This window comes from Hylaeus volcanicus, chromosome 6, assembly GCF_026283585.1.
Source record: "Hylaeus volcanicus isolate JK05 chromosome 6, UHH_iyHylVolc1.0_haploid, whole genome shotgun sequence".
In the NCBI taxonomy this organism is placed as follows: domain Eukaryota; kingdom Metazoa; phylum Arthropoda; class Insecta; order Hymenoptera; family Colletidae; genus Hylaeus; species Hylaeus volcanicus.
Window position 1 is genome coordinate 26,030,698 of NC_071981.1, and position 21,964 is coordinate 26,052,661.

Here is a 21,964-nt window from a genome sequence, read left to right on the forward strand (position 1 = left end):
GTACTAAATCTTCAACATAGTTGTAGTTGAGTGATTGGCTGCTACCAAGGAGCGGTCGCCATGTTCGCGAGCGAAACATTTGTAAGCTCGCCCACTCGCAAAGCGTGTTGTAGCGTTAGCGAGCGGTGGCCCTTCTGTTCTGGATACAGCCATTGGTCGGGGTACAGTGTCGTTGGAAAGTTGTGTCTACTTTCTGGTCAGTGGCTGACGATACATACTTTTGATCGATAAATACGAGTTGGACGATAACTCGAAACTCGAAGGCTGACGGCGTGGCTGATTACTCTCCTTCGTTTTTGACAGTGCATCGGATACATTGCACTTTCACGCAAAAATGACGGCTCACGATCAAATGCGAGCTATGCTTGATCAGTTAATGGGCACAGGACGGAATGGTAAGCGCAATTATTTCTCAACGAAAGTAAAAATATTCCATGCTCCGAACCAGTATTTACAGTCGCTCCAAGTCCCTTACGAAAATACAAGATGGTGGCCTACACCTTACCGTTACACAGATATCTATCTAATTAAGTGGCACTGTTATTAATGTGCTTCTCACGTTTTCAGGTGAAAATAACAAATTTCAAGTGAAGTACTCCGATCCAAAGGTCTGCAAGAGCTTTTTGCTGGCGTGCTGTCCACATGAAATCCTATCGTCAACGGTGAGCGCACTTTACAATTGCCACATATTGGAATATAAATGACATACCATTGGCACTAATGCGCTATCGTAGAGCATTTTCGTATATTCTCTTTCTACTACTTGACGCGAACACTAAAGTAATCGAACATTGGTACATTCAATGATGCATTCAATTTTTTCTGTTATTCTTTGTATCTTACCGATCTACTCTGGTTACATGATTCAATTGCTTCCATTCAACCAGCAAATTCATTTGCTTGTGTCTTAGTCACTTTGTTTGATAAAAGACACGTATCTTTTATCGAGCATAGAAAAATATAATTATATATATATATATATATACACAAACTACACTTATGTGTGTGTGTGTATATATATATATACATACATATATACACATACAGCTTATATAGCTTCGTATCTATATTTTATTGTAAATGTTAATTAGCATTATTAGAATTATATGTATAAATGGCAGATAGTGGATAGTATCGCTAGTTGCGTATAAATCCTAATAATTATATATTTTTTTGCAAAGTAATCACTTTACTCGATAAGCATTATAGTCTGCTTAAAGTTCATAAAACTGTGATATCGTTTGAATTTACATAATTAAATTAATATGGACATAACGGTTAAAGACATAGAATATAAGGCATTATATTTCCATAATTTACCAAATGTTTATTCTTTAATTCAAAATACAGGCATCAATTATTTTGGAGAATGAAAATACCTCTTATATTTTGAAGTTAAATTAAATTCTATTAATACATTTAAGGATGCATGAATTCACAAAACACCCATCTTTATGCAACAAATACATAAACATTAGTATACAAATATATATATAAAATTAAGGACATTTGTTTAATGCTCCAGCTTTTTTAAACTGATTTGTTATCGATACAAACAATTATCTTGTTTTGTCTTGGATATGGAAAAGGTGTTGTACTATCTTTACGTATTAACGCAAATCAATTTTATTATTTATACACCGTTTTTCTTTTCTTTTATTTAATATTCAATGAAGTTATATAAATAACATTCAAATTGATTTTGTAGTCTGAAATATTTGTAATATCAAAATTTATAATTACTACTTATCGTCGCTTTGGATCGTGTAACCATAATTTTTAACGTACGATTAATAACGCTACAAGTAAGTGTAGTTTGGATTTGTTGTTGTTGTTTCAAAAGTTGAATATTTTTGTTTACCTTGTATACATACGACAGAAATGCATTAACATAAACGGTATATTCTGGTGTGTATACATTAACTAGTTGTTCCAAATGTCTACATACAGAAAAATTGTTTATAATTGAACGCGTAGTGAGTGAAATGATTAATTGGAAGTTGGACGATGTATAGGTTGCGCACAATGCTTTTTTTCATCAGTGCCAATCGGTCTGATCAATTTTATCGATCGTACAAGAAATTAGACGATAAGAATCAATTTTGCGACACGTATATGTATCTGTATAAAAGTATAAACGTATATTTCCGTAATGTACTTCAGGAATTGATACCGATCAATTCACACCAGATAGGCGTTGAAGTGCAATACGGGGCAGCAAACTACAATAATAGGGACTTGAGATTTTCCTAAACGAGGGAGAAAGTGGGATGATAACGGTAGATTATTGTTTATTCTAGATGTATATTTACCATTTACCATTTAAATTGGATTGTTTATTATCGAGGGTAAAAAAAAAAGAAGAAAAAAAAAGAAATGTAAACGACAGTTTAAAAATGGACTCGTAGACTTCTCCCACTTCTCCCCTATAAGATGCTTGGGAATGAACCGAAACTTAAACTACACTTGTGGTAACGGCCCTGTAATAATCGCGAAATAATATAATAGAATAATACTCGGAAGAAAAAGAAACGATAGACGATCAAAGCATAAGGTTCAAGTAGAAACGACATTCTAAAATGAAAGCAATGACGTGATATTCTTAAATAATTATTCTGTTAGTATAGCGTTTACGTTAGTACTGCTTCGCGCATTTCTTTGTCATCTCGTGCGAATTGGTCCGAAGAGTGTTTGTTGAATTAAAGATCGATCAAGTTTCATCAAGTTTTCCAAGTTATCGTTATCGTTAGTGGTCGACCGTTTGCATTGACCAACCGCTAAAATATTAATTACAATTGACAACAGCAAAGTTACGAGAAAATGAGAACAAAGTATCGAAAGTTTGCTAAAGCGAGAAATAACTAAATACTACATACATATGTATGTATAGACGTGATATTGTACTTGTGGCAAATACTCGCGAGGACGACCGATATACAGGTTCACTAATGTCAATGTACCTACAGTTCTATTTCCAGAGTCTCTGGAAAAAGCAATTCCAATCAGATCCATTGTACAATATTGTTGCGAGTATTGTCCGCTCATATGTCGTGTTGTACTTGTCGCTCTGACACGCGCGTTACTGTAAGTACTGAAAGCGAAGAGGACGTACGTATTACATTCTACAATTTGATTACACCTTAACATAATCTCAAGTACTAGGTATTAATTCGATTGAGAATAAAGGCGGACGGTTTAACCTCAGCCCCTCTACCGGTAAAACCACGGTGGCGAGGCTGAGTACCGAATATTAATTCCGAGACCCCGAATGGCCTGTTAAAGTTGGTGAGTAAGCGCCATTGCTGATTCATCAGACGATCTCTTATTGTCGCTTCTTACTAATAATGCCGTTTACGGCAGGTAGAAATGAAGTTTACTTTGAAAGTATGCGTGAAAATGTATTCATCCTCGGGAGATGTAACGGGTACAGGAAATGAGGCAGTGATCTGTAAGTAAGAACCATGCGAATTGCCAAGAAACGTCTTATTGTTAGTCTCGTTGTTAAGTAATATTATCGTAAACGTTGACGCTTCTTTACCGATCATTCCTACTATCTATCTAATAGTTTCTCGGTCCCTTGATCTCGGTCTCGCGGTGTACCTTGCCTCGATTTTCAAACAGGATATCGTACTACGTACTATCATACCAACACTTGGATTTCAAACCTTTCGCTATCTTAACGTAATTCTTATTTCATTAAATACGAATCATACGAGCCCAATTTTATGAAAAACGATCCAAGTGGGTGTTGTTATCGATATATCTTACAATTAATATCATTTGATAGGCGGTGTACAACACTTGAGAATTTTTAAAACGTCGATACGATATTCCAAGAAAATTTACGTTTACTTAACTTTGAATGTACGGTGTAGCGATCCTCGAACGATCGAAAAATGAAATCACTGTTTTATTTAAAAAGCGAAAATCTCTGAAAATCGACCAGAAGAATCCGTTAACGTTGAAATTATTTTGGCAATTTGCAAACAAACGAAAGAAAGAAAAAAAAAAGAACAAACAAAAATAGTACGTGGACAAGATGCCCACGAGAAAACGTGACAAGTGGCATGAAGCTGAAAGAGAAAGAGAAAGAGAAATAGAAATAGAAAGAGAAAGAGAGACAGTATTAGGCGGAATTGTACAGCGTGTGCCAGTTCTGTTAGAAAAATTTCCTTCAACATTGGATGTACGTATTGAACTCGTTTTCTAAATCGTCTAGAATTGATTCATCTAAGGCAATGCCTATGCGTGCCCTACGTAAATAGTATAATAAACTATTAGGCTATAAGTTGTTTCATAGACATTGAACATATGAACTTAAGGTGTGTGCTGATTGTAGCTTCATTGCCATCGCATTGTCGTGTCAGGCGGAGAGGTGTTGCCACTCTGTAAGTGAACATAACAAAATATTTATCTGTAAAATTGCATTTTTACTTTGTCCAAGAACAAGATGATATGTCGGTCAATATATAATATGTATGTACATATGCATATGTATATAGAAATATATGTACAAGCGTATACAGGCTATATCCTGGCATGCAACACAGAAACAACGAAAAGGTTTATGCAAACATTTTATACAACTCGAGGCTACCTATAAATACGAGTCCTGCAGGTACAAACAAATACCTTGATACTTGAAGTTTTCGAATAAAATCAAACAGTCTGTACAGTTTGTTATAATCGATTCCATCAGCTTTCTTTGCAATAAACTATCGTCATGGTAAGTTGTAAAGAAGCTCGAATATAGCGAATATATTTTACCGACTCTTTTCATTGCTTTCCAATGTTCCTAATCCACCACTGTAATGGCTGAAATGGAACTCTGTATGTTAGGATACACCCTGTATATTTTCATATGCATTGTCTGTAAGCGCATTAGCAGAAGAGCAACCATTTGTAAGTTCTTCTATTAAAAGCATCATATCTTTCTGGACAATTAGGGTTTTAACTTCTGTCGTTGTTGCCGTGCATAGTCTAAATTATTTATGTAATTGTTGATTATCGATTCAGTTTCGTATTACAAACAGCGAGATTAAACAACCGTAAGATTTCATAGAACACGTTGGGAGGGATTACATAAATAAAACCAGTGAGGCGTCACACGGTTAGACGGACGTAATCTAATATTAAATGGTTTGTAAATCGCAGCGCATGGACCTGGGAGAATGCCCCCAGATTCACGACTTGGCCCTACGGGCTGACTACGAAGCTGCGCAAAAGAAGAAGGACCATTTTTACGATATCGATGTGAGTACCACTTTCCGTAGTAAACGTTTTAGATGTAGCTAATATTACGATAGAAAGTAAGCCGAACAAGAACAGTTTTCAGGAAAAGCTTGTTACAGTTATACTTTCGACCCCTGGATAACAAATATGATAACAACGATTTTTCCTTTCCTTCAAGGCCATGGAACATTTGCAAAATTTTATCGCCGACTGTGACCGTCGTACGGAGCAAGCAAAGCAACGATTGGCAGAGACTCAAGAAGAGCTGAGCGCCGAGGTAGCAGCGAAAGCGAACAACGTTCACGTTCTAGCCGAGGAAATCGGTAAAAAGCTGGCTAAGGCTGAGCAGCTTGGCGAGGAAGGTTTCGTGGAGGAATCGATGAAACTGATGGGTGAGATAGACGAGCTGCGTAAGAAAAAGAACGAAGCTGAACAAGAGTATCGTAACAGCATGCCAGCGTCCAGTTACCAACAACAAAAGTTGAGAGTCTGCGAGGTGTGCAGCGCGTATCTTGGCATACACGACAACGACAGACGACTGGCCGATCACTTTGGCGGCAAGTTGCATCTGGGCTTTATCAAGATCCGCGAGAAATTGGCGGAACTTCAGAAAACCGTCGAAGACAGACGCAAAGAGAAGAGGGAGTCGTTGCTCGACAGACGCAGAGACAGAGACAGGGACGATCGCGACAGGGACCGCGATAGGTCCGACAGCAGACGCGGAGGATTGGGTTACAGAGAAAAAGATCGCGATCGCGATCGTGACCGTGACCGTGACCGTGACCGTGAACGCGATCGTGATCGCGATCGCGACAGAGACCGTGACCGCGATCGCGATCGGGATCGAGACCGAGACCGTGAACGCAGAGACAGAGACAGGAGAAAGTCGCGATCTCGAAGCCGCAGTCGTGGAAAGAGGTTGGTAGAATCTCTTGATTATTCCAGTTGTTTCTGTCGCACTGTATAAACATTTCAGTTACACGATATATCCATACGTGCTTTGCTTTGCTTTATTTCAGATCGAAACGTTCGCGCAGTAATAGCCGCAGTCGACGATCTCGTTCTCGTCGTAGTGGGTCCAACGATCGAAAAAGATAAAACTGATTGTCATTAATAATTATCCTAAATCATTTTCTTCGTATGAAATTCACGTGCTTACTTGTGCACATTACATGTAAAAACAGAAATCGCGCTCGCTGAACATCGTTCTTTTCTTTTCGATAGACTAATTCGCAAATTACCACACTAAATTTGTACATTATCCGTCACTCTATTACCAAGAAACAAATAACACCAATATAGGAAAGAAGAAAAATATCTTTGTGTGAGACTAGGCACATTCCTGTTAATGTAAGAACAGGATTGAATTTACTAGATATTAATATACTAATACACTTAATCAATTCGATCTTGATATACCGATATACTTTTAACTGTAGTTACTGTTTCGTGTACATAAGAATTAGCGCAGATGTAACTCCATGTCTTTTGGAGATGTTACATATTTATAATATTATTACTTGATCTTATGTGATTATTATACGAGCATAAAAATGAAGGCATGTTCGAAAATATATACGTTTAAGTAATTATTGTTTGAAACGATGTAACCTTGATGATTCTCGCAATCTCATTTTTAAATTACAAGTACAATTAAAACCGTGAAAGATTGAATCTTTAAACGAAGAACTTTTTATTTATAATGTAGTAGGGTATCGAGTTAACTATTAATGAAAAATAAATATAAACAACAGTAACAAAGTTTCGTACTGATTTAAAAAAAAACAGAGAGAGAGAGAGAGAGAGAGAGAGAGAAAAGAGCTAGAACAAGGATACGAAATAAAAATGCTCTTTTCGAAAATTACACGTAGAGTTGAACAATTTGATAATGCTTAACAAAAATAATACGTATATGAATAATACTGTATAAGAAGGGATATTTATTTTATGTTGGCATTTATGTAATAACCAATGCGGAGCTATTTGTACATATAAAAGTTTGCTTAAATTTATATCAAGGAAGAAGAACAGAACTTTGTTATATATAGTTGTATTAAGATTATTTACATTTTATTAATTTTAATAATCCTTGCACTTTATAAGAAGTTAATGATTTCTACACATACTCACGACCGAACGGTAAACAAACCTCAATCTACATTATCTTGGAAAATGAGTTTCACGTATCCTGGTGTACCTTCGAGGGGGACTGCGCAGAATGGACAAATTGCAATGTAACCATTTGTACCATGTGGTATCGCGACTTTTTCCCAATATCTGCAACGAGAAAATACATACGTAATTTCGTAAATATATTCTGGCCTGTACGAGTAAATGCGGAATATTACGCTACGTTGAAACAAAAAAAATATCAAATACTTTTCCTTTTTCATTATTCTTTTTGCTACTTAAATTACACAATAAGAAATACTAACTTTACTGTTTTTTCTGTAGCCATGTGCCCGCAAGGCCTAAACGCGTAAGTTGGTGGGCCACAATCGACATAAAACGCGGGTTCTATTCCCATAGAAAGTTTAACTACCGAACCAGCTACCAGACACATCGGGCATCTTCTCGTCGCTTTGTCTTTCTCCTGGCCCCAGTCGTGGTGACCTTGCACATGTCCACACTTCAAATACACGTATGGTTGCTGTTGAGCCGAGTCCGCAGCTGCTTTACGCGGTATAACTAACGTGTTCAAACCAACCGGGCATTGTGGTCTTCCAGCATTTATAGCGTCAACTAATTCCTCCAAATCGTGTTTTGTCTATACGAAACATCCACGATGAATCACTTGGTCATAAATTGTTAGAAGAATATGAGTTCCAATTGGACTATCCTGAGTCTATATAAAGGTTAACAGATTGTAGATCCAGTATATTTACCGGAGACTTTGCGAGACCTTCGGCCGATCTCCAAAGTAACGTAGCACCGCATAGATCGATCAGCGTTCCATCTTGCAGTATGTTGTTCTCGTCCTCCACGACGTTTCCTTTTTGCTGGGCGCTTCGACTCTCCCTTAGCGAGAAAACTCCGCCGCCTACGCTGACTTCTCTCCAAAAGCCGCACTGTGCCTCACCACCGCAAAACTGACCCCGTGGATGCATTATTAAAACTCCGTTTGTTGTAAGTCCGTCGATCTCGCGATTCTCTTGCCACTTTGTTGCTTTTTCCTAAAACCAATTTTTATTCGAAACATGATACCGGACTACTATACAGCGTAACGGAACTCACCCCTAAGAAAATATTTCTCGAACTATCAAAACCTGCGGCATATATTCTTGCGATTCTGGGATCCGACCGATCAGCCAAAATTCGACAAGCAAACCTGCTGATTGTACTTTGGGCAACGCGTCCTTCGTTAGATCCGTCGCTACCGCCTGCACACGTGTCCATGACGACAAAGTCGATCGGGGATTCAGAGGAACGGCCGACCTACGGTATCGTTTATAACCAAATCAAGATCAAGTATCCAAATCAAGTATCATAGGAGTAATCAAATATTTCGTAAAATCGAAAGGATCCCAACTATACTAGCTCACCTGAAACATATCCGTTCCTTCATCCTCGGTATATTCCACGATAACGGCTTGTGTTCGGGATAACGTGTACGAAATTGAATGTTGTTTTGTGTTGAGAATAGCTTGCGAACTGTGAGGCGTTTTGACAATGTAATGTTTACTGCGTTTTACGCCATTTGGTACAGGCCTCTTAAACAGAATAAACTTACTCCTTCTTCTTCCCCGATCTCCTGGCGGAAGGAATCCATTGTATCTGCGCATCAAGTTTCCGTTACGTTAGTATGTACGCGGAAATTTCAATGCCTTTACAAATTGAATCTTACCCAAGAATAACTAGCTCTCCATACTTTATTAGCTGTTTTGGTTTTTCATGACGATAACTGTGGGACCTATGAGGATTAGCATGCGAATGACTATGATTATGTTTACTGCGTGGACTATGAGGCGCGCCAACTGTTTCTCCTTCTTCCACAAGTAATGGACTTTCACTGCTACCACCGTCGGATCTGGAAACATATATAAATTAATTATTGCGACGTTATCGAAAACCTTTTTTTAAATTTTCATTGCTTGTATAATTAACTATATTAAGGTAAGTTCTGAAACAACAGCGTTAACGAATTTAGTTGCAATAATAATTTACTCTTATCAAAATGTAGAAGTAAAGAAGCATCCTCCTTCGACAACACTCTTATATGGTGGAAGTATCTAGATTTATACATGATAAATTGTCCTTGGTACCCCGCTACTAAGAAGGTGGATGTCAGTAACAGTTGTTGTAAGCCAGAAAGTATAGTTGTTATACGTCAAAGTGCAAAGAACAATAGAGTGGTTTATAATCGATATTGAAATGAATGATTTTTCAGGAAAGGAAACTTTCAAAGAAAAGTTACGTAATTGAAACAATTTTGTAGACGATGTAAAGAACATTTATAATATATGTATAATACTAAGCCATCTATCTATAGATTTCTCTGCTTTTGGCCTATAGTACGTAATACGTAAACCGCTTACTTACCGCGAGGGACATGGAATACGTTTAGTTACTGGCATCCTCCTTTGAGTAAAATTTACAGATTAATACTTCCACCGTACTTCAAAAGACACTCATAAGGACAAAAAGTCTTATGTATCTTCGCGCGGCTGAGCAAATGTGAGCAAGTGCAACGCGGGAAGCTGCGAATTGGTAATTACAATCTGTAATAAGAAACAATCAGTGTAATGATCGTCGCCGAAATATTATATATGTATTTTTACGTGTTCCTATTCTATCTTTCTAAATGTAAAGAAATAAAGCAGATTAACGGAACGATTACAGACGACTAAAATACACTTATCGATTTAATCGATGCATAGATAGTTGAGCTGCAATTCATACGCTAAATCATAATAAATTTGTTACATCTGTATTCATTCATAGAGAAAACTGTCTGTTCTTATACGTAATATAACATTTTCCAACTTCCTGAATACATTTGTTTGAAAATATATAAATGATCCTCTGCTAAAAAAACTCCATTAAAGTAGGTAGCATAAAAGAATCTGATGTTGGCGAGATTTCATTGCATTTAATAAATACTTATCGCATATTCTCTCGTTACATTAGTCGAACAGCTGATTCATTATCTTATCCACGTATCCATTCTTATCAAGATATTGCACCAATTGTTCGTATCGCTATCTACAAGATAGAGATTATTCTAAAAATGGCTACACATGGAAACTGATGCATGCAAAATCTTTTGGTCGACATTTATTTAAACGTTTCATGCTTTTCATCTAGATAAATTAAACAATCTTGAACGGATAGGACTTTGTTACATGGGTTGCTATTTTACCGGTGTCTTTGAATCGTAACACATTGATGTTTTTATTAGAGGCAGGCTCTGTATCGGACTTACTTATGTCACGCAACTTATCAACATTATCATTTCAATTTCCATGTTCCAAAAACTCAAATCTAAATACTTCCAATTCATTTTATTCTACGAATAATATCTACACAAAGTTTATGTATTATTACCTGTAAGGGATACGTACAACGGATGGCAGTCAATATATATACATTGCCATAGAATGTTTGTGTTTCTTGGAAAAAATAACAAGACACTGTTTACAAAACATAGAAATATTTATTGCATACTAACAAATTCCAAATAAAATATCTTTAATTAAATAAGAGATATATTCATTTATTTCTTTGGTAACGGTAGATGTTATCCTTTTTATTTCTTATAATAAAAGTATATTTTACATAATTGCTATGACACACAAATTCACAATGAACGAATGGAATTTTTATTTTTTCCATTAATGTTTGACACTGTTTTAAAACGATTACTATTCAAAGAAATATTACTTAGGGGGCATTGCAAAGAAAAAAAAATAAACAGGGTAATAAAAGAAAGGATCTAAAACTTTAGCTGCTTGTAATAATTACCATAAAGAGTAACAGACGTTGATATAATTGATTAAATTGAGATGTATAAGAGGAGATTTAATATACAAATATGATAAGCGATGGAGTGGACTCGAAATAACAGATAGAAAAATTCATGCATTAATAGTACAAACCATGGAGAAACTATTTGAAAATATAAGTCGATTTATGACCTGTACATGCCAATCTTTGACAGAAGAAAAATGCATAGATCATTTTTCACAAATATTGTGGTTTGCTTGACAAGAGCAAAGAGTTAAGATACAGAGTGGTTAGAAATGAGAGTTTGTAATATTCTCTAGATGAAAAATTGAGTATCTAAAACAGACAAAATTGATTTTGGGGTCTATGTTGATTGCTATTTTACTCCTCTCTGTGAATACTTGGAAGTATCTAAATTTTTCGACCCTCTTTTTTATTACCCTGTATATATGTATTATATATGTATACGTGTAATTATACATGTATATACATACAGGGTATATATATTTATTATTGTTCGGTGAAGCGAAAAATTATCGACAAATCGACCGGCTTGGCGGAGAAAATATGCTGATCGATGAGCGTAAAGATTGCGAGGGAGTCGCGATGTCCAAACAACGTTAATTAACCTAGGCATCCAGAAACAATGAACTATTTACCGTATCACCATGCTGAGCTCTGCGTTCGAAAACGGTTTCGCCTGCACGTTCGAGACACGCGACGACAACAGTCACCCGTTTTGTTCGTTCACGCGAACTAAAAGTGTATGAAAATCATTTGTCCACTCTTGGATGCCTTAATTCAATTTTCCATTTCTAAATTACACTGTTACTATGTTCGTATGATATTCCACCAGTTTCGCGTTGACGATCCTATTATTCATGATTACGACGCACTCGGTGAACACGGCCAATATCAAAAGACAGAGAAAATCAGCCTACCGCACCGCAATGAAACTCTATCGAAAAATCTCACGGATAAACGAAGCCGATTTATTCCATCGATAATCGCTCGACGCACCGATTATTTGTGTGTTCTCGCTATCTCGCATAAACTATACTCTATACTATACCACTATACCTATACGTATATCGAGACGATCACGGCTGAACGATATAGGATGAGTGGAAACCTCCGCAAGAACCAATAGGTGCGTCCAGAAAATCCACCGCTCGCTGTGAGGGGCTGACGAATACAATGAGCTTACGAATTTTTAGCTTCGAAATATAACGATCCTTGGTAGCAAGCAGCCAATCATTGAACTATACCGAAACTAGGTTTAGTACCAGTGGCGTCATCGGCGGAAAAACGCCCAACTTTCTAGTGAAAATACTTTCTATTGTTTCTACAAGATGCCACCACCGATACCACCTTCCTTTTAATCAATCATTTCTGAACTGTTATCATTTTTGACCAAACCACCTTGATACAATTTTCTTTGCTTTACAATTTACGATACTAGGTGACAACTTGCCAGCTTTCTTTCTTTAGCTGGATAGCTCTAAATTTCATTTTAATCTATGCCCCAACGAGGAATAATCCGCCATTGACAATCCTCCTATTCGTTATCCTGTTTTTCGAGTTTGATTAGTTGCGAAGGAAAATGATCTGGCAAGCAAAGTCGATACTTTGGACTTTGAGATTCGAGTCAGTAATGACACGTTAAAACAAACGATCGTAAAGGAAAATGGTTGATTTAGGATTTAGGATTTAAGATTTAGGATTTAGAATGTCCCTGTCGATTCATGTGCTATCGCGAATATCTAGGGAGTTCAATTAGGTATATATTCAGTGCGCTAGTGAGCTTAGTGCGCGTGTGTAATACGCGCCGGGGGGTGGTTAGTCGATGGTACTGTGCGAGAACGTGAAAAATTGCAATTAGATCAAGTTTTTCTCGATATCTCTCGTCTGATTTCCATCCAGAGAAACGATATCCCGTGTACTTGTTTCTTGGCCAACGATTGCCCGGTAAACAACGTCACGATAAGGAGGAAGCTCGTGGGAACAGATTACAGAACTGCAGCGTACGATACGCACGCGGTATAAAGATGGTAAAAATGGCGAAGGTGTTTCGCGCGGTGACAGTATCGACTTTGTCAAACAATGGACAGTCAACACCTAAATACAACAAGCCGGTCACGCTTAATATCAATTATGATCCTCAAGGTCTGAGCGTTGAGTTCTTTGCAGGTATGTACTTATCACTCGATAAATTATTCTTTGTGAATCGTGTTAGCGTCGTCCCGGGATGAACAACATAACCACACTCGGAACGACCGTTTACCAGTTTTCTTTGTTAAAATCTAACGAGTATCCTTGCCGCTTGTTGCGATTCGCCTATCGTTGGAAATTACATATTTTTATTGGCTCTCGAGCAAATTATGCGAAAGAAACAGAGACACGTATCTTTAATTATTTATTACGTATTAATTTAGCACGTCTTATTTTATAAACGCGATTTTTAGCTGTATTCTTTGTTTGCACAATCTTTCATTTTTCGTCGAATAGATTTCAATTCTTATTCCCTTTTCACTCGAGATTGCGTGATCGATATCTTTTATTTTCTAAAAAAAAAAAACAAGCTATCGTAGAGTCTTTGCGTTTGTTTACCATAATACAATGGATCATTGTTGTTATTATGGTAGACGTTGTTTATTTGTTGCCAATTAATATTTACCACAAAATCAATGACTATATTTTTTTATCGACTAAACTTCTCCCTTTCTTATTTTCGTGTACATTATAGCAGACTCGACAGCCAGAGATAAAACTACTTTACTGGAATTTCCTGTAACACCGAGTACAGAATGCTCTAGGGTATCGTCGCGAAGTTACGTATTCACATTGGATATGGATAGCTTACTGGTAACATTCGCCAATGAAACAGGTAAGTCGATGAAAATTTATAGCGCTATGTATATATATCCGATTATTATATCTTAATAATCAAAATTATTTCATTCTAAAGATACCACACGACATTGCTCTATATTATTAAAAAAACGTAGAATTCTTTTTGCAGACTTTCAGCACTTTCACTCTCAAATATTGAAACTGAAAAATGGCAAGGGCATATCCGCGTTCAACGAAAGAACCGAGGAATCTTCGGCTATGCAGTACTTTCAGTTTTATGGCTACCTCTCTCAGCAACAAAACATGATGCAGGATTACATTAGAACCAGTACATACCAGAGAGCGATTTTAGGGAACCTGTCCGATTTCAAAGACAAAGTTGTGTTAGACGTAGGCGCAGGTTCTGGAATATTGTCGTTCTTCGCTGTTCAAGCAGGTGCAAAGAAAGTGTACGCGGTAGAAGCGAGTAACATGGCGAATCACGCAGAATTATTAGTTGCCGCAAATAATTTGTCGGATAAGGTCGTCGTGATAGCTGGCAAAATAGAAGAAATCGAGTTACCTGAACTAGTTGACTGCATAGTGAGCGAACCCATGGGTTACATGTTGTACAATGAAAGAATGCTCGAGACTTACCTGCATGCAAAAAAGTGGTTAGTTCCAGGTAAACACGTATGAATTATTTTTTCCTTAGCTTACATTCTTTTGTTGTAACACCCATCGAACGGTTGCGACACAGGTGGAAGAATGTTTCCTTCGCGAGGCGATCTTCACATTGCACCGTTCTCCGATGAAAACCTTTACATGGAACAATTTAATAAAGCTAATTTTTGGTATCAGACCTGTTTCCACGGAGTGGATCTCTCAGCGATGAGAAATAACGCAATTAAGGAGTATTTTAGGCAACCAATCGTCGATACCTTTGATATAAGAATTTGTATGGCTAAATCTGTTAGACACATAGTCGACTTCCAAACAGCTAATGAGACTGACTTACATAAAATAGGTGAACATTTATTTATATCGATGTATATCGTTGGATGTCGACTGTTGACATAACGTACTATTCATATATTTGCCAGAAATTGACGTCGATTTTCACATACTGGAAAGCGGCACTTGCCATGGACTTGCATTTTGGTTCGATGTTGCATTTATCGGGTCGACGCAACAGGTTTGGTTGAGTACGGCTCCCACGGAACCCCTTACGCATTGGTACCAAGTTCGCTGCCTTTTGGAAAACCCTTTATTTTGTAAAAGTGGCCAACTGTTGTCTGGAAAAGTCATTCTTATCGCGAACAAAAGGTAAAATTCCAAATTTTTCGACTCGACTCGAAATTGACCATCGTCGATTAATGGCGAATAGCGTATAATTGATAAAACTTGAACATTTTTCGTTTCAGACAATCTTACGATGTGACGATAGATTTGAAGCTGGAAGGAACAAACATGGAGAGTAGTAGTAATACTTTGGATTTAAAAAATCCGTACTTTAGATATACAGGCGCAGCTGCGCAACCTCCTCCAGGTTTAAATAATACCTCGCCAAGCGAGTCTTATTGGACAACGTTGGACGCGCAGGGTGCCAGACAAGCGGTCAACATGGTCAATGGAATGTCCGTCAACGGTTTGGGAGAAGTTTCCATGGACGCAACCGCAGCAGTAAACACCGGCAATCTGCTCGCGATAGGTAAGAAAAGAATTGGGTAACGTTCATCTGAAAAATACGATTGCATTTACGAGCAACACGATTACGCGTTCTTTTAATATGAAACTTTTTATTCTAGGAATATACACGAATTTAAATACGATTCACCACTTTTGGATATCTATCTTACCCATTTACAAGTGTTTTTATCCGTGTAAATATATGTATCTCGATCACAAAGATATTATTTACTTATCCGCCACTGGCGCGTATGTGTGTTCTACAGGAGGTCAGCCAAACATTCATCCCGGTTCGATTTCAAGTACAGGACGAGGCCGAGTCGGTGGTACAGCGACGAGCACACAAGCAGCGCAATTAATAGGCGGTGGAATCACTCCGAACATGTTCACATCTCCAGCCACGGTAAGTTGATAACCAATTACGATACAGATTTTTCAGCGAGCTACTTCCCAAGTTGTGTACCGATGTACCAAATTCTACATACGATACGCAATCGTAAGCGTTCGGTGCGCCAACATCTGCACGAAACAATAGCTCGCTAAACATTCGATTTTAATCTGCGAAAGGATACTAAAGTGTACGCCTGCCTGCGTGGTCTTTCGCGCTACAGCTTGGTGTTACTTTCCAGCAATCGCTGGTCCTTGGCAACACTTCGCATTATCCTGTGAATCCCAGCTTGATGATCGGCGATTACGTGACGCCTGGTAACGGCATATCGTCTCAAACGTATCGACAATGATCGATGGCGAAATCATTTTGCACCGAGTATTCCTACGCAGTGAAACAGTCGAGCGATCGTCATAGCGTTAACGATAGCGGGGACGCCGACAGCAACACTAAACAAAGCCGCAAGTTGGTGTTTAGTTCACCGGTGAGCAAATTACGTCTTTCGTCCGCTGTTCGAATTTTGCACGCAGTCAACATGGCCAGTCTTAACTCGAGCATCGGCCACACGAATAACAACAACAACAACAACAACAACAACGGCAACTTTGCTTACTTGAACAAAGTCATAGTTGGTTCTGGAGTCGGATTTGGATGGAACGCTAGAAGAAATAAGTCGCAATGGGAGGCACGTTGGAGGAGAGTGCGAACCGTCCTCTCGTAGTTGTCATTCATTTTTCATATACCGTGGCCCTTTATTTAATTGTCCCTTCGAAGATTCGATCTTCCAGATTTCCCTCGAAGATTCGATCCAGATGTGCATGCTTGCCAAATGTACCCGAGAAAATAATATTTTTTAACGACAATACATTTTAACCGTGCGCAAACGTTCCACGCGACGCTATTTTTCGGGGTCCTGATATATCGTTTGTACATCGAGGCTCAATAACGAGAAGAGTTGATCGTAGTGCAATTCCTTTTCTTTTCTTTTCTTTTCTTTTATCGCATTTTAAACATTCGTTTTTTCTCTGTTCTTTTTCGTTTCTTTCCGTTTAGTATCGTACTCGAACGGTTTCCATAATCGAACACTGCGCGTCGGATATAAGCTACGATGTATAACCGACTTGGTTGATTTTCGATATTGAGCGGTTTTTATATGACCTTTAGGATAATAATGCATAACGTTCCGAATATTTCGAGAAAAGTGCAAAAAGCAATAATTCGTTAGAGATACGATATGGAGCACTCTGTGGCATTGCCTGTCATTTATCTGTTCAATTTACGTAGCGTATTACATTTAACGTATCCTTTCTGTATACTTCCCACTAAAACATACGAGAAACAAGAATCGATTCTATAGAAACCACGTGTACACTTTGGTACGTCCACTTTAACGTTTATATGTATAAGTTTCTTATCCCCGATTAAGTGATATTTTCCTTAAACTATTTATAATTTATAGGAGAAAAAGATTGTACATAATCCAACTGCTACGCAAATCGATCGATGAAACGGTATAATTTACGTTAAAAGTAAATAAAAAAAAAAAAAAAGAAAGATATATATTCCAATACAATTACGATGCATTAAGTTACGATTCGTATCTAGCTGGTTTGCAATGTACAGATGTTAGAATAGCGTGTACAGGCACAATCTCAAATTTGTGACGTTTCTATTACATATCGGCCTTTGGTCAATAGGATTAATTCTATAGTTTTAAAGTACTTGGACTATTATATTACAATTCCACCGCCTATTATGTCCTTTACTGATTAATGATTTCATCGAGATTCTACGCGTAACAAAATTTTCCTCCGTAATGGAAAGAAACGAATGTTGGTTATTTCTCGATCGTTTCGATCTTTCCAAGATGATTACAAAAAGAAAGAGGAAATAAATAAATAAATGAAGCCATACAAAGAGTTATTCCGCTTTGAATTTACGAGTTGGTCGTATAAAGATTCGGTTACTTTATTTCTCGATCGCGATAAATTTTGTTACGTGATGAAATAGACTTAAGATTTTTTATAGCCTCAGAATAATTAACGACTTATTTAATTCTACCGGACGACTACGAATGTATTTCTACATTAAACGTACAGGTAATTTCTTGATAATGTGGCATACATTTCAAAGCTCGCGGAAATACAGTCGATACGAATTTTTATCATGGTAGGACTCACACTGTCGAGTTGTGGAACAGAAAGCAATTTGAAAATTAAAACTTGACGCTATTTAAAAGCGTGACCACGGTTATTTATCCGTCTCGAAGAAATATAAAATTTGTACAAATTGGCAAACCCTTTATCCGTACGATCCCAAATCTACACGGTGCAGTTAGTTTTATTGCATACATTTTTATGGATACGAACCATCTTATTATCCGAGGGTTACCTGTAATTAAAATAATTATACATATGCTTAATCTTTACAAGTCGGTTATATGTATGGTTCAGATCTCGGTATAACGCTTAAGTCTCGTTAGTTCCTAAGGAGTGCTCTTTATTTGTTACATGCACAAACTTGCTTTCGTATAAGCTGCCCCATCTTGCGTACCTTAAAAACTATTTTCAAGCTAAGAAACCAGTAGATACACGCTGTTTTTGCAGCGAGTCGAATCATTTAATTAAAAAGTAGCTGATAGTATTACGGTTAAAATTCATAAGAATCAAGGGTGTATCATATTTCTTACTCGAACGATAGTTTCGTTGATTTCTTCTCGGAAAGTCGGGTTTTGCCATATCCCTTTTCTCGTTACTTGTATCATATTATTTGTTCAGTGGAGTACAATTAGAAATGTAAATAATTCACGAACGTTCTTTGAGCTTTCCTTAAGAAGTGACGGTAGCTCTACGAAAAAGGCGCATATATAATTTTTTAACGTACGTGTTTAGCGTTTGAAATCACTTTGACTGCAGGCATTCCACAAGTGCTGATAATATTGTACGATTCGTTATTGTAACAAGAATATGCTTCTTCCAGTGTCTCGTTTTTTCTCTCTTCAAGAAAATGAGAACATTAAAAGCAATATTTAGAATCGAACGCCTATAAAAGTATTAGTTACCGCGTTTTTAGTTTCAATAGGAGAGACAAAAGATTGAGTAAAACTAAGCATACATTTTGATATTTTTCTAGATATTGCTTTCAGTGTCAGCATGCGTACTTTCAGCGCGCGTATACGTCTATATCTTCTTTCATTTTAGAGAATTTTAATGACCGAAAGATACAAAATATCTCAGGTAGTCAGACGTGAGTTCGAAGGATGATATTTACACATTTTTCGCCATTTTTAATTTGTACGTTCGTTTATAGAAAATTATGATTACACGTAAAGCTAAGTTGTTTATTTTGTTCTCTTCAAGATGGATACTATACTTCTCGTAGTATTCAACTTAATAAATACCGTATTGCTTTTATCAAGACGAGATACGTTTACAGTAAAATAAATATATACGTACTAGTTCCCACGATGATCGTCAAATGTTTGTGCGTTGAACGATTTATTGTTACGCGATAATATGTCTCTTTCGATACTGTATTTGTGAAACCGCAACGTTTGATACTGCGTGAAAGGTTATCAGGAAATCTAGCGAATACTAAGTATTAATCCATTGGCAGCTAGAAGTACGATTATCGTTCGTTATTCAAATTTTCTTCATCTCGATTTATTAACAACGTTCATTATGGTACTATTTTTGTAATATTAATCTGACGGTGAAACTATCATCGCATATTCGGATACTTCTCGTTGCTAATGCATTACGAATCTTTATTTATTTTTTGTTACGTGTCAGAAGCTTTGAGTAATCGAAATGTTTTTCATTTCAATATCGGTGCGAGCTATTGATTTTATTGCAATAAATCAAAATATTCATTTGTTATCCATTCCGCATACAAGAGCTTTGTACTTATACTATAACTATTTATCCACAATCCTATAGATTTAACGAGTCTAACAAATTTTCATTTGAGCATCAAAGATTTCTCTTTTTTCTTTACTTTTCCTTTTTTTTCTTTTCTTTTCTTTTCTTTTCTTTTCTTTTCTTTTATCGAATTTACTTTTCCACGAGATTATTCACCATCATTTTACATTTACCACTAAGTCTATAATTCATTGTAATTCGTTAAGAACAAGTCAATGGTACTTGTACATATAAGCTCAAAGTTGAATTATTTTCAAGAAATTGTCTTTCAAGCACGATAAAGAATCCACATCATCATTTATTTGTTTTAGATTGATTAAAAACAAACAGGGAAGTAAAAAGAGATAAATGAATATCACTTGATTAAGAAGCTAGACAACGCTAGGATCCCTGCTCTACAAGAGAACTGCTCAGCTTTCTATAATGCATACATTAATGACGAATTCATGTATGCCCTACTAACTCGTGATATATACATATACAGTATACTGTTTGCCTATGTCTTTTTTATGTATAATATCTATGTACAAAGAGATCATGTTTTACACGTACAACAATGACAAACAATTGCTTGTACACACGTTCGTGCATTGTACTTGAACGAAACTTGATTTACTTTACATTTAGTACATCGACGATTATCCTGCAATTATTCTCAGGTGAAAAATGCCATAAAGTTCGATATACGAATACGATGTGGATCGACTTTCCTGAACCGTAGGGAAAAATAAATCGGATAGAATAGAATCAAACTAAACATTGATATGCGTTGTACATTGATACACTATAGCATTTGTAAGTTCCATCTAACGATACATCGAGGAGGAATTGTACGCAAACTGTACAGAGTGAGGCACCTAACGTTATCGGCTGAAAAATCTTTATTTCTTTTTATTTAATAATGGACAAGTGTTCAAGAAAGAAACTGTACCGTTCGAAAGGACGAATGTCATGATTGGGATATAGGTGTTTCAAGATGCGAAAGGTCTCGCCGTCGACTATGATACATATTATAGTATATAAAAGAAGATCTGTAGTACTATGTTGAAACACGTGGATAGCTTGGAAATTTTGACGAATTTCCTAGTCGCGATGTTTGTCTCTTCAAACTGAACTAAATTCTTCTCGATACGTTATTTTGTATTCTTAAAAATCAAGAAAGAGAGATTGTCGGACGACAACGTTGAGTACTTTACTTTGAATAACTGATTGTGAGTATCCATTGATGCGCAAATTAAACGAGCATTCAAAAGCCAAAACAAGCCAAATCCAAAACTTGAATTATTTTAGTCATCCATCGATCTGTATTAATATTATACATATATTAAGTAGGAGATTCGAGTACCGGAACAAATGAAATTCAGTTTTGGTTTTAGTTAAAGATATTGTATGATTTTACATTAAAACGTTAATTTGAATTTGTACCGTATCGTTATTTGTGTATTACTTTTATTTCAAGTTTTCTTCTCTTTTTTCTTTTAACGATTCAATTACAATGATATAGTATAACGATTGCTACATTAATTAAACTTCCTTCTGTTCTTAATTCTTGTTAATTATTATATTAGATAACCACGAAGAAACGTAAGTGTAATGAATGTAAGGTGACATAAAAAATTTCTTCTTATTTATGTACGCTTTCCTTAAGATTTGGTCGATCGAGATAAGAAACGAGCACAGCGTTTCAGTAATAAGCGTAACACGTTAAAACAAGTTTGCCTAGTGATTGCAATCTACTTATTTGTAAAGTATTGAAATTTGTATTCTGCCAACGTTTTTACATACGAAAACAAAAACCAACATCATTCGAACTGTCTCATTCTAAATCTGAGACCAAGTTATAATAAACTTATTTATCTCGACACCTTATAGTGAATTCCTGCTCCCATCTCCATATTCTTCGAACGAACAAATCACAAATAACAATTATTATTTATAAATTTATATAAATGAAAAGATT

At 36.6% G+C, this 21,964-nt stretch overlaps 3 protein-coding genes across 22 annotated transcripts; 2 read left to right on the forward strand and 1 right to left on the reverse strand.

Annotated features, from left to right (window-relative positions):
- The first annotated feature begins 89 nt into the window (after nt 1-89).
- LOC128878895 (putative RNA-binding protein Luc7-like 1) lies at nt 90-6,822 on the forward strand. 16 transcript variants are annotated; one of them, XM_054127546.1, is made up of 7 exons: nt 348-395; nt 568-662; nt 2,967-4,186; nt 4,340-4,388; nt 5,155-5,253; nt 5,411-6,150; nt 6,252-6,822. In XM_054127546.1, the coding sequence occupies exons 5-7, from the start codon at nt 5,158-5,160 to the stop codon at nt 6,328-6,330; spliced, it is 915 nt and encodes a 304-aa protein (XP_053983521.1). In that variant the 5' UTR covers nt 348-395; nt 568-662; nt 2,967-4,186; nt 4,340-4,388; nt 5,155-5,157; the 3' UTR covers nt 6,331-6,822. The 16 variants fall into 16 exon arrangements, with proteins under 16 accessions (XP_053983509.1, XP_053983521.1, XP_053983523.1 ...); XM_054127548.1 differs by having other exon boundaries at nt 2,967-3,448; XM_054127542.1 differs by having other exon boundaries at nt 2,967-3,285; nt 3,361-3,448; nt 3,788-5,253.
- Nucleotides 6,253-12,249, reverse strand: LOC128878894 (protein pellino). 2 transcript variants are annotated; one of them, XM_054127532.1, is made up of 8 exons: nt 11,835-12,249; nt 9,772-9,950; nt 9,077-9,259; nt 8,775-9,006; nt 8,467-8,667; nt 8,118-8,405; nt 7,668-7,999; nt 6,253-7,509 (listed from the first exon to the last, which is right to left on the reverse strand). In XM_054127532.1, the coding sequence occupies exons 2-8, from the start codon at nt 9,804-9,806 to the stop codon at nt 7,383-7,385; spliced, it is 1,398 nt and encodes a 465-aa protein (XP_053983507.1). In that variant the 5' UTR covers nt 9,807-9,950; nt 11,835-12,249; the 3' UTR covers nt 6,253-7,382. The 2 variants fall into 2 exon arrangements, with proteins under 2 accessions (XP_053983507.1, XP_053983508.1); XM_054127533.1 differs by lacking the exon at nt 9,772-9,950 and having other exon boundaries at nt 11,835-12,248.
- Nucleotides 12,250-12,971: 722 nt separating this feature from the next.
- On the forward strand, nt 12,972-21,866 carry LOC128878229 (histone-arginine methyltransferase CARMER). 4 transcript variants are annotated; one of them, XM_054126252.1, is made up of 8 exons: nt 12,972-13,365; nt 13,922-14,062; nt 14,198-14,692; nt 14,768-15,034; nt 15,111-15,333; nt 15,432-15,718; nt 15,963-16,099; nt 16,308-21,866. In XM_054126252.1, the coding sequence occupies exons 1-8, from the start codon at nt 13,224-13,226 to the stop codon at nt 16,434-16,436; spliced, it is 1,821 nt and encodes a 606-aa protein (XP_053982227.1). In that variant the 5' UTR covers nt 12,972-13,223; the 3' UTR covers nt 16,437-21,866. The 4 variants fall into 4 exon arrangements, with proteins under 4 accessions (XP_053982227.1, XP_053982230.1, XP_053982228.1 ...); XM_054126255.1 differs by having other exon boundaries at nt 20,316-21,866; XM_054126253.1 differs by having other exon boundaries at nt 13,925-14,062.
- The last annotated feature ends 98 nt before the right edge of the window (nt 21,867-21,964 follow it).

Excerpts from the sequence above, each read along its gene's own strand:
- LOC128878895 (XM_054127534.1), top strand. The coding sequence starts at position 335 with ATGACGGCTCACGATCAAATGCGAGCTATGCTTGATCAGTTAATGGGC. Across the intron at positions 396-567 it reads AATGGGCACAGGACGGAATG|GTGAAAATAACAAATTTCAA; the intron begins GTAAGCGCAATT and ends TCACGTTTTCAG. Across the intron at positions 663-5,154 it reads ATGAAATCCTATCGTCAACG|CGCATGGACCTGGGAGAATG; the intron begins GTGAGCGCACTT and ends TGTAAATCGCAG.
- LOC128878229 (XM_054126252.1), top strand. The coding sequence starts at position 13,224 with ATGGTAAAAATGGCGAAGGTGTTTCGCGCGGTGACAGTATCGACTTTG. Across the intron at positions 14,693-14,767 it reads AAAAAAGTGGTTAGTTCCAG|GTGGAAGAATGTTTCCTTCG; the intron begins GTAAACACGTAT and ends GTTGCGACACAG. Across the intron at positions 16,100-16,307 it reads TGTTCACATCTCCAGCCACG|CTTGGTGTTACTTTCCAGCA; the intron begins GTAAGTTGATAA and ends TTCGCGCTACAG.
- LOC128878894 (XM_054127532.1), bottom strand. The coding sequence starts at position 9,806 with ATGCCAGTAACTAAACGTATTCCATGTCCCTCGCG. Across the intron at positions 9,007-9,076 it reads GGAGAGCTAGTTATTCTTGG|ATACAATGGATTCCTTCCGC; the intron begins GTAAGATTCAAT and ends CTTGATGCGCAG. Across the intron at positions 8,000-8,117 it reads AAGGTCTCGCAAAGTCTCCG|ACAAAACACGATTTGGAGGA; the intron begins GTAAATATACTG and ends TGTTTCGTATAG.